Genomic DNA, 13853 nt, shown 5'->3' on the forward strand with positions numbered 1-13853 from the left:
TAGTCAATATATTTTTTTTTTCTTTTCTTTTTTCAATACATTCTGGAAAAAATGATTCGTAATGAGATTTAAAAATTTTACTATAATTTAAAAATGTTTTTTCTAAAATTGATGTTTGAATTTTTGAAAAAAAAATATTTATAATGTATATATTGTGTCTAATTTTACTTAATAATATAAAATAAAAAATAAAAATACTTACAATTGAAGAAGAACATATCCTAGTAGTTCTTTTGTGACTAATAAATGCCTTACATATGCTCTATGATGAAATTCACATGTATAACATTTACATTCTTCTAAAAGTGGTAATAATACAGCTTTATGTTTTTCATCCCACATATCAATTCCAAGAGGTTCTTGGTTTTTTCCAGTAGGCGTAAAAGGCGGAAACTGGAACGTAAGAGCAATTCCTACATTAGAACATTCTGAAACAAAATCAATAGCAAAAAGATCAATAGAATTTTCTATACAATCAAGTATTAAGTGAGGAGATTTGACAGGCTCTACTAAAAATAAAGGCAGATGGGTTAAAGAATCTGGAATAATTTCTGATTGCTCTGGACTATATAATGCCAAACCGTGAATTTTTGAAAGATTAGATTCAAGCAGAGAAAAATATGATAAAAGCAATTCTTTAGAAACGACTGGTAATGATGCAAAGATAAAAGAATTAGTCTATATATATCAATTATAAGAAAAACTATAATTGTATTATCAACCTCCTTTTCTAATAACTGTTTTAACCATGATTCAGTTCGCTCAACCATTTTATTAAGTTGTTTGTTTCCAGTAATATTGCTAGATATATCAACAGGAGAAATAATTATATCAGCTGCAAGTTTTTCATAAAAATTTACAATATCTTTTATATCTATCAACTGATTTCCTCCTGATGTCATAATACGTAAAGCTTCTGATTTATTTGGTTTTTTAAAGCAAAATGCTGATCGTCTTGCTCCAAGAATGATATAATTATTTGAAGGTATAGAAACAAAATTTCTTAGTGTTTCCTTAGAACTTAAAAATGGTTTTGAAATTGTTTTTTTATCTTTTTTTTCCTTGAACGCTGGATATTCAACACTATTGTACTTAGAAATACATGTTTAACATAGAAAAAACACACAAATCTTCCAATGACATATAAATACCAGTTATTCTACTACTTTTTAGGTGATCTGGTGTTATGTGTGGTACTGATCCAAAAGAAGAACAAATCAAAAAATTAGGTGTTGTTACTTCATGATTCTTTATTACTTTTAGTTTTCCAGTACGAATATTGAAATAATTAAAAAATATTTTAAAGAAATTATTGTTCTTTTTATTCATTTATTAATAAAAGATATTTTTACTTGAAAATCTGTAAATTATTAAGTTACTCTCTTTTTTAAATTTTGTAACGAGATAACTTGATAAGATAACAACCTCAAAAAAATTTAAAAAAAGAAATTAACACAGATCTTCTTAGAAAAAATATTTTTTGAATAAAAAGATATAAAAATATATTATTCATATAATATTTTGTCATAAAATCTTTTTTTTTCATGAAAAAGAATGGTTCCATATGATCAAGAGGCTTTTTATTCGTCATCAGAACAAAATACAGAGATTCAGCAGCAAAAGATTATTCAAACAATGAATTCTTTAGCAGAAAGGTTTTTATGATTTTTTTTTGAAAAAATTTTAAATTATATTATAAGCTGTGTATTTAAGTCTGTTTTGAGTGGAGGAACTGGGTTTATAATTGGTGGAATTTTTGGTAGTAAAAAGTAGGTGGTTTGGTATAAAACTCACATTTTAGGACTTTTTATGTCATCTATTTCTATGGATGTCTCTAGTGATTACAAAATATATGATAAACCATTTAAAGAACAATTAAAATATGGCTTCAAAGATATGGGAAAACGTTCGTGGTCATCTGCAAAAAATTTTGCAACGGTTGGTGCAATTTTTTCAGGCGTTGAATGTTGTATTGAATCAGTAAGAAAAATTTCAGTTTTATTTTTTTAATATCATTTTTAGTATCGAGCTAAAAATGATATATATAATAGTATTTCTGCTGGATGTTTTACTGGAGGAGCACTTACAGTAAAAAATGGGCCAAAAGCTGCTGCATTAGGCTGTTTAGGATTTTCTGCATTTAGTGCTGCTATAGATTATTATCTCCGTTCAAATTAATAAAAAGGTATTTTAAGATAATTGTATAATTTCTTGATAAAATCTAAAAATAGATTCATATATTCTATTTAATAACAATTAAAGTCATATTGTCATTTTTTCATTTTACTAAGGTGATAATCTTTAAAATTATATTACCTTTTATATTTTTAAAATAAGATTTTGAAAATATTTATCAATTACTTTTTAAATCTAATGACTATAACAAAATTTGGTACTACAGATATGTAATATAAGATTTAAAATATTTAATTACGACTATATATAAAATATATACTTTTGAAAATAGGTAATAATAAACCTAATTTAGTCATGTTTATTTAAAATTTGGAATTAAAAATAAAATAATTTTTTGAAAAACTAATAATAGTATGTAATTTTAAAATTCTATTTTATACAGAAGCGACAATCTCGCTGGCTTGAGTTAAACTTTCTACCATACGTACACATTCTTTTCTTCTTTGAATAGTATATTCACTTTCCTTAAGAATATCATCCAAAACGTCGGTTTTATAAAGATTTTCGAGTAATTCTTTCTGCATACCTTCTTTCGAATACCTATAATTTTAGGAAAAAAATAAAATTATCTAAAAATAACTTACATAACTAAATTGTACATAATAGCTTTTGGAACCATATCAGTCATTGTACGTCGTACGATGTTAAAATATGAATTAATAAGGAGTTCTATATAATCAAAAACAATATACTCAAAAGTAAGGAACTTACTTATTACTTCTGTTTCAATAGTCTCTCTTTCAGACAATGTTCCTGATGCTTTTAAAACGGGTGGGGGCTACAATATAGATTAAATAAATGCGTTTATAATTATAAAATATACCGCATCCATAGCTGCCATTTTTTTTTTGTTTTTAGATGCAAAAAAGCTCCCAAAAAAACCTCCATTGTCTGATCCTGAATCCAAATATGAAGAACTTGATGCATCCTTTGCTGTTACTGGTAACGGTTTTCCTGTTTTAGGATCAAGTTGAACGGGTTTTGATTGGTTAATTTTTTCGTTTACAATAGCCATAGCCTAATAAAATTAGAAAAAAAAAAAGAATATGTTATTACCCGGTGACCATTAAGAAAATCTGGATGTGCTGTATTTATATAACATGCTTCCATTCTATAAAAAATTAAAAATAAATTTAGTATAAAAAATATTGAATTACGAAATTAAATCTTGTACAAGTTTGTGTGTTGGTTGCATAGCTTTCTTAAAAAAATTAATAACAACTTGATGAAATCTTTCTCTTAATAAAGGATATCGTTTAAACAGCTAAATATTTAAATTATTTTTTAGTTAAGCAGTTACTTACTTGTTTTCCCAGCAACTGTGTCAATATACGTACTAATTCATCATATATAAGATTAATACACTTAATACTAGGTTCTTCGAGCCTTCGTATTTGTTGTTTTATAATTACTTCAAAAGCAGCTGTTCCAACAAATAAAGCAGGGGATGAGCCTGATGAATTGTATAAAATAGTCCTAATATCTGTATCCTTAATCTGATCAAAAGGGTCAATAGCTTTAACACCATTTGCATAAAGCTCATGAAATACAAAACTAATTCTAGCACCTCCTGAAAGTTCAAGGCTTGAAAGATCTTGACTATTTCCTTCAAGTATTGTTCTATATTCATTACAAAATTCAGTAATAATATTAAGTACAATATTTGCACTATTTCCAAGAAGAGAATCGCCTAATTGTGTAAGCTCTGATTGATATTTTGTTAGAGCAGATGATATTTTTGCTTTAATTTCAGGTAAAGTATTACGAATATGATGCATAAGAATCTAAAGTTGTTAAAAAAGATAAAAAAATTAATCAATTACAATATTGAGTTTCCTTGCAAGAAATGGAGTGCCACAGTATTGGACTTTAGAACGGTAGGACGGGTGATTTTCGAAATACTCTCTCTCATACTCAAGAGCAGCAGAAATAGCTTTTTTTTGATCAATATCTCTCTGTCCTCGATTGACTACTGGAACATATCCGAGCCGCAAAGGAATAACTCTTCCAGCAAGAATATCTACAACATCTGTCCCTTTATCCCTAAACATAAGATATTATAAATTTGATAATAATAAAGAAAAATACATAAGATCAATTTTTGTCAAAACACCAATACTTCGTGTTCCTATATCAAAATAAATATTAAAATGTAAAAGTCTAAGAAATTAAACCTTCTGGGTCTACTTCTCGTGCTAATTTCAATCCATCTGAATTTGCAAGATCTGTATTTGCTGCTGTAACAGCAAGAATAATAGCATTGGGTTTACTTATATACTTTAAAATCATCTCTCTGATCTGCTTTTCAATATCCTGATTTAAATATTAAAATTATTTTTCTTAAAATTTGAAAACTTACTTTTGGTTGATCACCTACACTATTTTTATTAATATATTCACAATAAAAGATAAGACTTACGGAACTTTTGTTAATCCTGGTAAGTCCACTAATGTTAATGTTAATACATTAGGGCTGTATATACGAAGGCTATATATATTAAACATAAATTAAGAAACCTGTCTTATTACTTAATAGGAATCGGACTAATTCCTTTTGAACCCGTTTTTGATTCTGTTTCACGGATAATTTCCTCTCGTATCTCATTAAAATCATGAAATTTGCGTCCCGGAAGATGTAAGAACTCTCCCCATTCATCCGGATTGGCATTGCCATTTAGCTCCAGCGGCTTTTCTTCTGTTGAATTTTCACGATTTTTCGTTGCAGGACGATGGATTAACTGCAACACCTAAACACTAATTATCAGTTTGTATCCCTTACTAGATAAAGATCACAAACCAAGGGTCTACGTGTCACTAACAGCGTTAATTGTTTGTTTTAAAACAGAAATACCTACCAATTCCTGTTCCACGAGGAAGAAAGTCCCGACCAACCACATTTTCAAGTACTGATGACTTTCCACTCGATTGAGACCCAATCACCTAATATTATCCTATTAATGTCTTTTTTTTTCAAAAAAAAAAAACATCAATCTTCTCACTGTAATCTGTGGAAGATCTACTGGATTTTGTACTCCAACAGTCGAAAATGCATCTTGTAAACGGTTGATTGTTTTAATTAGATGTGGATCCATTGCTGTTCCTCGAAGACCGCTTGTTTCTCCTGACATCCTTCTCTTTTAACTTTAATGGTTGTCTGGTGGTTATTTTGTGTCGTCTTAAATGTTGAGCAACGGTTATCGTCGAATTATGCAGAGGTTTAACTGAAAAAAAAAGAGATTATGAATTTTTTAAAAAAGAAAAGAAGAAATGTTATAATAAAAGAGTGTATTAATTTAAATGATTAATTGTATATAATAGATTATGAGTTTTTTTGTATTTTTTTGAGAGATGGAAATACAAATAGAGGTAAAGAAGTGTTGTTAATGATTCGAAAGGGAATTAAAAGAGATTTGTATGTATTTTTTAAACTTGACTAGGTTTTGTCGAGTTTTTATCTTTTAGTTTTTTTGTAAAAAACTCGTATATTTTAGTGAAAACAGTATTATAATAGTTTTAGAAAAAAAATAAGAATAAATTATTTTTAAAAAATATTTTTACTAGTTCAATTTCTGACATCTATTTGTTATATTAATTGTTTTAATTTTTTATGCAGACGTATTTTCATAGTGTTAAACTTTATGAAAAATAAAACAAAAAATTAAGAATAAAAATCAAAGAAATATAAATTAATACAAGAGTAATATTTTAATAAGCTTTTTGTTTCTTTTATTTTTTTAAATTAAAAATATAATTTACTATGGGATATTTCAGAATATCTTTTTTTGAGTGTGTTATTTTTCATATGTAAATAGAGATTTAAAGACACTGGATTTATATTTTAGCACTCGAACTTGAGTTTAAAATTTTATTCATATGAATATTCAAGATTCTTTTTTTTATAATATAAATTTTTTAAATAAAAATAAATCTAAAAATCTAAAATAGGCACATTTCATGAAAAATAGTACTATTTAATTCACAAAAATGCAAAAATGACATTTATTCTATCTTTTAAAAAATCTAAAAATAATTTTCATATATTTAGGTTTTTTCTAAACCTTAAAAAGGGGTCTTTATACATGAAAAGTAAAATACAAAGAAAAACATATATTTAAATATGATATTTAAATATCTAAAATATTGTTTTATAGACCAATTTGTTTTAAAAGCAGACACTAATTCTAAGTGAAGAAATACAAGAGACAATTTAGCTATAAAATAACAAAATTTATACTAAATTAATCTTCTATTTATAAAACTCATTTAAAATTTAAATTCTCAAGAATTCCCCTTCTCTTTTTGATTTTTTATAAAAAAGATAATTTATGCAGAGCATATGTCACGTGACATGTGGATAAGGCTGTTACGATGAAAAATAATGACGACAATGACTGATGCACAATATACACTTCTTGAAAAGCTTGGAACTGGATCATTCGGTGTAGTATGGAAGGCAGTACGTAGAAAAACAGGAGAAATTGTAGCAATTAAGCAGGTTTAAGATTTTGAACGGTTAAAAACAGATAATTAATGATCTAGATTGATTTAGAATCGACAGATGATGATATTACAGAAATACAGAAAGAAATTGCGCTTTTGAGTGGATGTGATAGTAGATATGTTACTAAATATTATTCTTCATTTGTTAAAGGACATAAATTATGGATTGGTATCACCAATATGAGTATATTGAAAAGATTTATTTTTTTAGTTATGGAATATATGGCAGGTGGTTCAGCGCTTGATCTTGTATAAAACACATTTTATTCCTTCGATATGTTTATTTTTTTACTAGCTCAAGCCGGGCCCTTTTACAGAAGCTCAAATTGCCATTCTTTGTAGAGAGCTTCTTGAAGGCCTTTGCTACTTGCATAGCGAAGGAAAGGTAGTTATTGAATATTTTTTATGTTTTAGTTTATTAAAATTATCTTAGATACATAGAGATATTAAAGGTAAAGCATTGAGTCTATTTATACTTGATTGTTTATTATCTTTAGCTGCAAATGTTTTATTATCATTCTCAGGTCAAGTTAAATTAGGTTGCTTTTTAAAAAAATTCTTTATTACCCTTCTAATGCATATTAAGCGGATTTTGGTGTAGCAGCACAATTATCAAGTCATAAATCGCGTCGCAATACTTTTGTTGGCACACCTGTATTTTTATTAGAAATATTTTCTTTTTTTTTTTTTAATTTTTTTTAGTTTTGGATGGCACCTGAAGTTATTAGACAATCCGGTTATGACTATAAAGTAATTAGAGCAATTCCTTAAACGTATCTATGTCTTATCATTTTTTAATTTTATTAGGCAGACATATGGTCTCTTGGAATCACTGCTATTGAACTTGCTCGTGGAGAACCACCTCTTTCAGAATATCATCCAATGAGGGTTCTTTTCCTTATTCCTAAAGCCAAACCCCCTGTTCTTGAAGGAAATTATTCAAAAGAATTTAAAGATTTTGTGTCTTTATGTTTAATTAAAGATACACGAGCTAGACCATCAGGTTGAAATTTTTATTTTTTTTATTTTCTTTAATTCTTTGTAGCCAAAGATCTTCTCAAACATAAATTTATCAAATCTGCAGGGAAATCATCTCTTTTACAAGAACTTCTTGAAAGACGGCAAGAATGGGATATAAGAAGAGGAGATAGGCCTCAACGTACTTATACAGAAACTATGTATAAATATAAATGATTTTTCTTTTAGTCTTATATTTATAGAAATACACTACCTGTTAACAATCATGAAGAATGGAATTTTGATACTATTAAACCAAATATTCCTTTAGAAAATGAATCTATTGAAACTGTTCGGAAAAATATTCAAGAAACTGCTACAGTAAATTTTCATAATTTTTTATTTTTTTAAATTAATATTTATAGGCTTTACGTCGAATTGATCTAAATATTTATGATAACTCGGATACAGTTAAAACACAAATTCATAGTGGTCAAATTGTTTCTTTAAAAAATGCATCTGCTCCTGAAAATTTAGAAAAAAATACTTTATTTAAAAAAAATAAAAATGAAAAAGGGTATAATCTTATGATAGTTTATTTAAATTATTTATTTATAACTTTTAGTATATCTTTTTAAAATTATCTAATATATAACATTATAATAGACAATGAAAAAAAAGAAACACTGTGTATAGCTAAACCTGATTTAACTCAAATAGTTTTAGATGAATCAAATAATGATTCAGGATGCAAATTTTATCATGATATCTTAAATCCAACTATTGAAGAGGTATGACGTTATATTTTTTTTCATAAATAACAAATAAAATAGTTAAAATCTCAAAATAATGACTGTATCCACTTTGATACTTTAAATGAATTAGCAAAATCATGGTATCGTTTTGCATCTTTAAATTCAAAAGGTGAAACATTATTTGTTCGCAAACTTATCGAAAAATTAAAAAGGTTTTATCTGACCTTAATAAATAATATAATTAATAAATAATAGTAATCCTGAACTCTGTACTGCATTTAATTTAGATTTGCATTTACCATTAGAAGAAACTTCAACTAAAACTAAAAAAAACCTTTTAACTGAAAAACCATCTATAAAATCTCATATTTTATTACAAAATACAAGAAGTCCTATCGCTGAACTATTATACATTAGATGGATTGAGGGCCTAAAAAGTCGATGGCAATTTTCATAATACTTTTTGGTTTTTTCCACTATAATTCATATTTTAATAGGATCCTTATTAAATTCCCTAAAATATTAATTGTTTCGTTATTTACTTTCAACATCCATAAATGATTTACTAATTCAAATAAATATCACTTCAACGCTATGTAATTTTCTAAAAAGACATTTCAATAAAATTCAGAGTAATTTATCTTAAATATAATATTATCTATTCCCTTTACATTTATCAATATTAATTCTTTGTTAAAAATTTAAAACAATAAAAAACATAAATCATTTGTATTTTCTTCTTCAAATATAAATATCAAACATTAACTTAATTATATTCATTAAAGTCAGCTTGAAATTTCGAATGGTTCTCGCAACGTCAAAAAAATAATGGAAAGTCTTTTAGAACGTCAACGTGCTTATCATGAGGATATTGAGCGCCTTGAACAGGCTATTGCAGATCGTTTATTAAAAGAAAGCTCAAAAGTATTATTTTTTTAATAGTTAGAATTAATTTATATATTTTTTTTAGATTAAAGATCGGCTATCTCAAGAACATGATGTTGCAAAATTTCTTGATCGAATTGCAGAGCAAAGTAAAAAGCTTTTAGACATTTATACAAATAAAGACAAGTAATTTTTCTATTTAGATGATTTCTGTGAGTTAATCTCTGCTTTAGAACACAAAGTATAAATGAAACATTAACAGCATCCGGAAGTGAATTTGAGGAGTTTTATCGCCAGTTGAAGGAAATTAAGGATTTTCATAGAAGATATCCTAATGAAAAAGTTGAAAATTTTGAAGAATTATATAAAAAACGACCAGAAGATGAAGATGGTTTAAAATTTATATTATCTATTAATCAAGATCTTACCTGTGTAGAAATCTCTAAAATATTTTCAGGAGAAGAAAGTTATGGACGTTTTCTTGATTTAAATACATTGCATGAGCAATGGTTAAATTTAAAAGGAGTTAAATATATTTCTTATACCAAATATCTTGATTTTTATGATAAGTTTTCAAGTATTAATTCGCGTATCAAAAATGAAAATTATTTTAAGTATAAACTATCTAAAATAAATAAATATCAACTCCACTGACTGAATTATAGATATCTTACGGACCTGGAATCTTATTTGGAATCATTTTATAAACGCATTAATCCTTTACAAGATCACAACAAAATTTTTTCTACAATTGAAGCGGATTTTAATAAGGAATGGGATTCTGGGAAACTCCTTGAATCTATTGTCCCTACAGTAAATACAGGTCTTATCAGTGAAGATATTTTTTGTGATGCATGTAATAAAAATTATTCAAAAAAATCAGTCTATGATGCTCATCTGATGAGCAAGAAACATAAAAAAGCAGAAGAAGCTAAAAAAAATATAAATAAAGAAGATGAAATAATAAATAATTCCAATGGAGTTCAGAGACATCCAAAAATAGATATCTTAAAAAAACGTGTAATTTCTAAAAAGGAATATTTTATTCAAAGACTTTCTCTTCTTTTGAATGCAGAACGAGAAGCAACAAAACGAAATGTTGTCCGTAAACAAACATTAACAGATAGAGAACGTCAGGTATTTTGTTTTTATATATAAAAAATATCTTTTAAATATCTAGGCTGAGCTTGAAGCTACCGAAAGTGAAGAAACTATTGTAGAAGAAACTAAAGATGAAGATAGAATATGGAATCCGCTAAAATTGCCTCTTGGGTGGGATGGAAAACCAATTCCATATTGGTTATGGAAGTTGCACGGTTTAGGTGTTGAATATCCTTGTGAGATTTGCGGGAATTTTATATACATGGGGAGAAAAGCATTTGATAAGCATTTTATGGTTTACAAATATTTTAATTTATAATCTATATTAAAATTAGTAGGAATGGAGACACGTTCACGGACTTCGTTGTTTAGGTATTCAAAATTCCATTCTTTTTAAAGAAATTACTAGTATTGATGATGCATTAGCATGTAAGTATACAGTTTATTAGTTTTCTTAATATTAATAAATAGTATGGGAAAAACTTAAATTAGACAAAAAAAATAATGATCGACTTCTTGAATCAACTATTGAAATGGAAGACGATCAAGGGAATGTAATGTCAGAAAAAGTTTATAATGATTTAAAAAACCAAGGTTTACTGTAATAAAAAACTAGAAATAACAAATTTAGTTATTTTTATTGTAAATATTAAAAATCAACAAATAATTATATAAAAAAATAAAACATGATATCTTAAAATGCAGCAAGTGGCTAATATCAAATAACATAGCAATCTTAATAAAAACATAAGTGGAATTTTTATCACTTATAAGATCGTTTATTCAGTAATTATTCGAAAACACTCCGCTACCTCTGTTAAAAGTTTTTCATAACGTGCTAATACTTCTTCTTTATTTTCTGGAATTTCGAATTTCATAAAACTAATCTTTTGAAAAACTTCTAATGTGCTTTCTCGTACTTTATTCCAAGGAATGTTATAATCTTCTACGATATGTAATGCTTGTTGATAATAACTGACGATAATCTTCATCATATAAAATGTTTTCCAAATAGGACAATAACTATCCCACTTGCTATATCCATTTCTAAAATTTTACTTAGATTTTTTCTAAGAACTGTTTTTATTTACTGTTGAAGAAAATCATTTTTGATTAAGTTTGCAATATCTAAAGTAACTTTATCAGTTTCTGATAATGCATTTCTCCCAACCAATCTAATAATCTCTATCATTTCTAAAAACATTTAATGATTTATATATTTATATATTGATTACAACACACCTTCTTCTTTCTGTAATATTTCTTTTATTTGATTACGGGTATCCACAAAACCAGGATAATTCTCATCATACCAAGATTCCAAGACATTCTATAAAAATAAGGAAATTTAAAATAATAAAAAACAGATACTTCATATTTAGAATATGATACATTCCAATTAATAGAAGGAAAATGTTTTCTTTGAGCAAGTTTTTTATCTAATCCCCAAAATACTTGAACAATACCAAGAGTTGAAGATGTTACAGGATCAGAGAAATCACCACCAGGAGGAGATACTGCACCAACAATAGAAATACTGCCCTCCCTTAGAGGACTTCCTAAGCATATAACTTTTCCAGCACGTTCGTAGAATAATGCCAACTATTTTAATTAAAACTAAATACATTTTAACAATTTTATTATACCTTAGCACCAAGATAAGCTGGATACCCTGAATCTGCAGGCATTTCTGCAAGACGACTACAAAATTAAATTTTTCAACCATTACAAATACTATTTTACCCTGATATTTCACGAAGAGCCTCTGCCCATCTTGATGTAGAATCTGCCATCATTGCAACATTTTTCCCTTGATCCCTAAAATATTCTGAAAGAGTAATTCCAGTATATATAGATGCTTCGCGGGCAGCAACTGGCATATTTGATGTATTTGCAACAAGAGTAGTTCTTTTCATAATAGACTCTTTTTTTCCATTAATTTCAATTGACAACTTTAACAATTTAGTAATTATAAATATAAAAACATTTTTTTACTTGAGGAAAATCCATTAACACTTCTGCCATTTCATTACCTCTTTCACCGCAACCAACATAAACAATAAAGTCTGAATTAGAATATTTAGATAAAGACTGAGAAATAACAGTTTTTCCACAACCAAATGCGCCAGGAATAGCAGTTGTTCCACCTTGAACACATCTATAATAATGTTATTAACATCATAAAAAACTATGTACTTACGGAAATAATGCATCTAAAACACGCTGACCAGTGAGCAATGGAGTATTTGCAGAAACTTTTTCAGCTACAGGACGAGGAATTCGAACAGGCCACATATGATACATACAATACGATATTTTCTTATCAAGAAATTCAAGCTCAATAATTTTTTCCTTAAAATATCACAAAATATAATATTAAAAAGTGGAATGACATACGTCAACAGTATAAGACCCTTTTTCAGCAATATAAGTAATAGTTCCCTTGGCTTTAGGTGGAAGCAAAATTTTATGCTCAGAAAGGAAAGAATTCTCATAAACTGATCCATATATATCACCGCCAGTGATATGATCACCAACTTTATAATCACATGGTAGAAATTCGTATTGAATATGTCGATCCAAGGCATCAGTAACAATACCTCGAGGAATATAAATACTTTGAGACTTTAATTGAATTGTTTGAAGAGATCGCTGTACACCATCATATATTTTAGACGACAATCCTGGTCCCAACTCTACAGATAGAGGTTTATACGTCCGAAGTACAGGCTATAAATATTATCAAACAAGAATATATGATATAGTTTAATACATCACCCACGGCAACACCCGCTATATTATACAATAAAATATGAAAAAAAAAAATGAAAATAGGAAATCATACCAGTTTCTTCATAAACCTGAATTGTTGCTTTATCATAATTAATTGAAATTACTTCTCCTAGAAGCTCATAATAACCAACCCTTACCTATACAAATTATTAATAAAAATGTTAAAAAACATATAAAATACATACAAGCTCATACATAGAAACACCTATCATTTTTTCTGCAACCACAATTGGCCCAGAAACAGAATATACCTATATCGTTTGTTAGAAATAAAAAATATCAAAAAAGAGATATTACAATGCCAAAATCACTTTCTTTTTCAGCATCCCTTATTCTAGGAAGATCTTTATTTGCATTTTCAAGACCTAAAATGCTTGTTTAACCTTTGTTTTTTTCCATTGAATACTTATTTTACATCCAGCCTAAAACATAATATATTAGTCTTTTATATAACAATTTTTTTCGCTTTTTTTTTTATAAAAAAGCAAAAACAACTTTACCATTATCTTCAAAGTAAAAAATAGCTTTTATACTCAAAAATGATATTATTTTTCTATCCTATAAGAAATATTTAAATTATTTGACGTTGTATCAACTATACCCAAATCTTTCGCCATCGAAAGTTTCTAAGCATCAATTACACCCAAACTAAAAATAACATAAAAC

The 13853-nt window shown here is 27.1% G+C and overlaps 6 protein-coding genes across 6 annotated transcripts; 3 read left to right on the plus strand and 3 right to left on the minus strand.

The window, feature by feature from the left end:
- Positions 1 to 198: 198 nt before the first annotated feature.
- Positions 199 to 1329, minus strand: T551_00458 (uncharacterized protein; the record flags this gene model as incomplete). The annotated part of the gene is made up of 3 exons (XM_018372724.1): positions 199 to 678; positions 723 to 1083; positions 1127 to 1329. 3 exons carry the CDS (start codon positions 1327 to 1329, stop codon positions 199 to 201), a joined length of 1044 nt encoding a protein of 347 aa, XP_018231060.1.
- A 225-nt stretch (positions 1330 to 1554) lies between these two features.
- On the plus strand, positions 1555 to 2178 carry T551_00459 (translocation channel protein TIM22; the record flags this gene model as incomplete). The annotated part of the gene is made up of 4 exons (XM_018372725.1): positions 1555 to 1655; positions 1701 to 1762; positions 1802 to 1980; positions 2023 to 2178. The coding sequence occupies 4 exons, from the start codon at positions 1555 to 1557 to the stop codon at positions 2176 to 2178; spliced, it is 498 nt and encodes a 165-aa protein (XP_018231061.1).
- A 392-nt stretch (positions 2179 to 2570) lies between these two features.
- Positions 2571 to 5324, minus strand: T551_00460 (vacuolar protein sorting-associated protein 1; the record flags this gene model as incomplete). Its single annotated transcript, XM_018372726.1, has 16 exons — positions 2571 to 2736; positions 2781 to 2865; positions 2908 to 2974; positions 3020 to 3214; positions 3253 to 3307; positions 3354 to 3460; positions 3501 to 3980; positions 4020 to 4239; positions 4285 to 4324; positions 4371 to 4509; positions 4556 to 4574; positions 4616 to 4684; positions 4726 to 4943; positions 4994 to 5010; positions 5052 to 5136; positions 5196 to 5324. The coding sequence occupies 16 exons, from the start codon at positions 5322 to 5324 to the stop codon at positions 2571 to 2573; spliced, it is 2091 nt and encodes a 696-aa protein (XP_018231062.1).
- A 1259-nt stretch (positions 5325 to 6583) lies between these two features.
- T551_00461 (uncharacterized protein) lies at positions 6584 to 8865 on the plus strand (the record flags this gene model as incomplete). The annotated part of the gene is made up of 13 exons (XM_018372727.1): positions 6584 to 6691; positions 6736 to 6945; positions 6992 to 7081; positions 7130 to 7235; positions 7283 to 7350; positions 7399 to 7446; positions 7504 to 7699; positions 7742 to 7874; positions 7917 to 8034; positions 8079 to 8277; positions 8320 to 8444; positions 8487 to 8620; positions 8664 to 8865. The coding sequence occupies 13 exons, from the start codon at positions 6584 to 6586 to the stop codon at positions 8863 to 8865; spliced, it is 1737 nt and encodes a 578-aa protein (XP_018231063.1).
- Positions 8866 to 9236: 371 nt separating this feature from the next.
- On the plus strand, positions 9237 to 10999 carry T551_00462 (SF3a splicing factor complex subunit PRP9; the record flags this gene model as incomplete). The annotated part of the gene is made up of 7 exons (XM_018372728.1): positions 9237 to 9332; positions 9379 to 9479; positions 9527 to 9907; positions 9959 to 10430; positions 10474 to 10689; positions 10733 to 10823; positions 10866 to 10999. The coding sequence occupies 7 exons, from the start codon at positions 9237 to 9239 to the stop codon at positions 10997 to 10999; spliced, it is 1491 nt and encodes a 496-aa protein (XP_018231064.1).
- Positions 11000 to 11173: 174 nt separating this feature from the next.
- T551_00463 (V-type ATPase, A subunit) lies at positions 11174 to 13690 on the minus strand (the record flags this gene model as incomplete). Its single annotated transcript, XM_018372729.1, has 15 exons — positions 11174 to 11441; positions 11486 to 11588; positions 11637 to 11724; positions 11766 to 11996; positions 12041 to 12095; positions 12138 to 12346; positions 12390 to 12552; positions 12595 to 12746; positions 12792 to 13124; positions 13168 to 13187; positions 13240 to 13324; positions 13373 to 13438; positions 13485 to 13552; positions 13594 to 13609; positions 13688 to 13690. The coding sequence occupies 15 exons, from the start codon at positions 13688 to 13690 to the stop codon at positions 11174 to 11176; spliced, it is 1860 nt and encodes a 619-aa protein (XP_018231065.1).
- Between the last annotated feature and the right edge of the window lie 163 nt (positions 13691 to 13853).

Source organism: Pneumocystis jirovecii, assembly GCF_001477535.1.
Source record: "Pneumocystis jirovecii RU7 chromosome Unknown supercont1.2, whole genome shotgun sequence".
NCBI lineage: Eukaryota > Fungi > Ascomycota > Pneumocystomycetes > Pneumocystales > Pneumocystaceae > Pneumocystis > Pneumocystis jirovecii.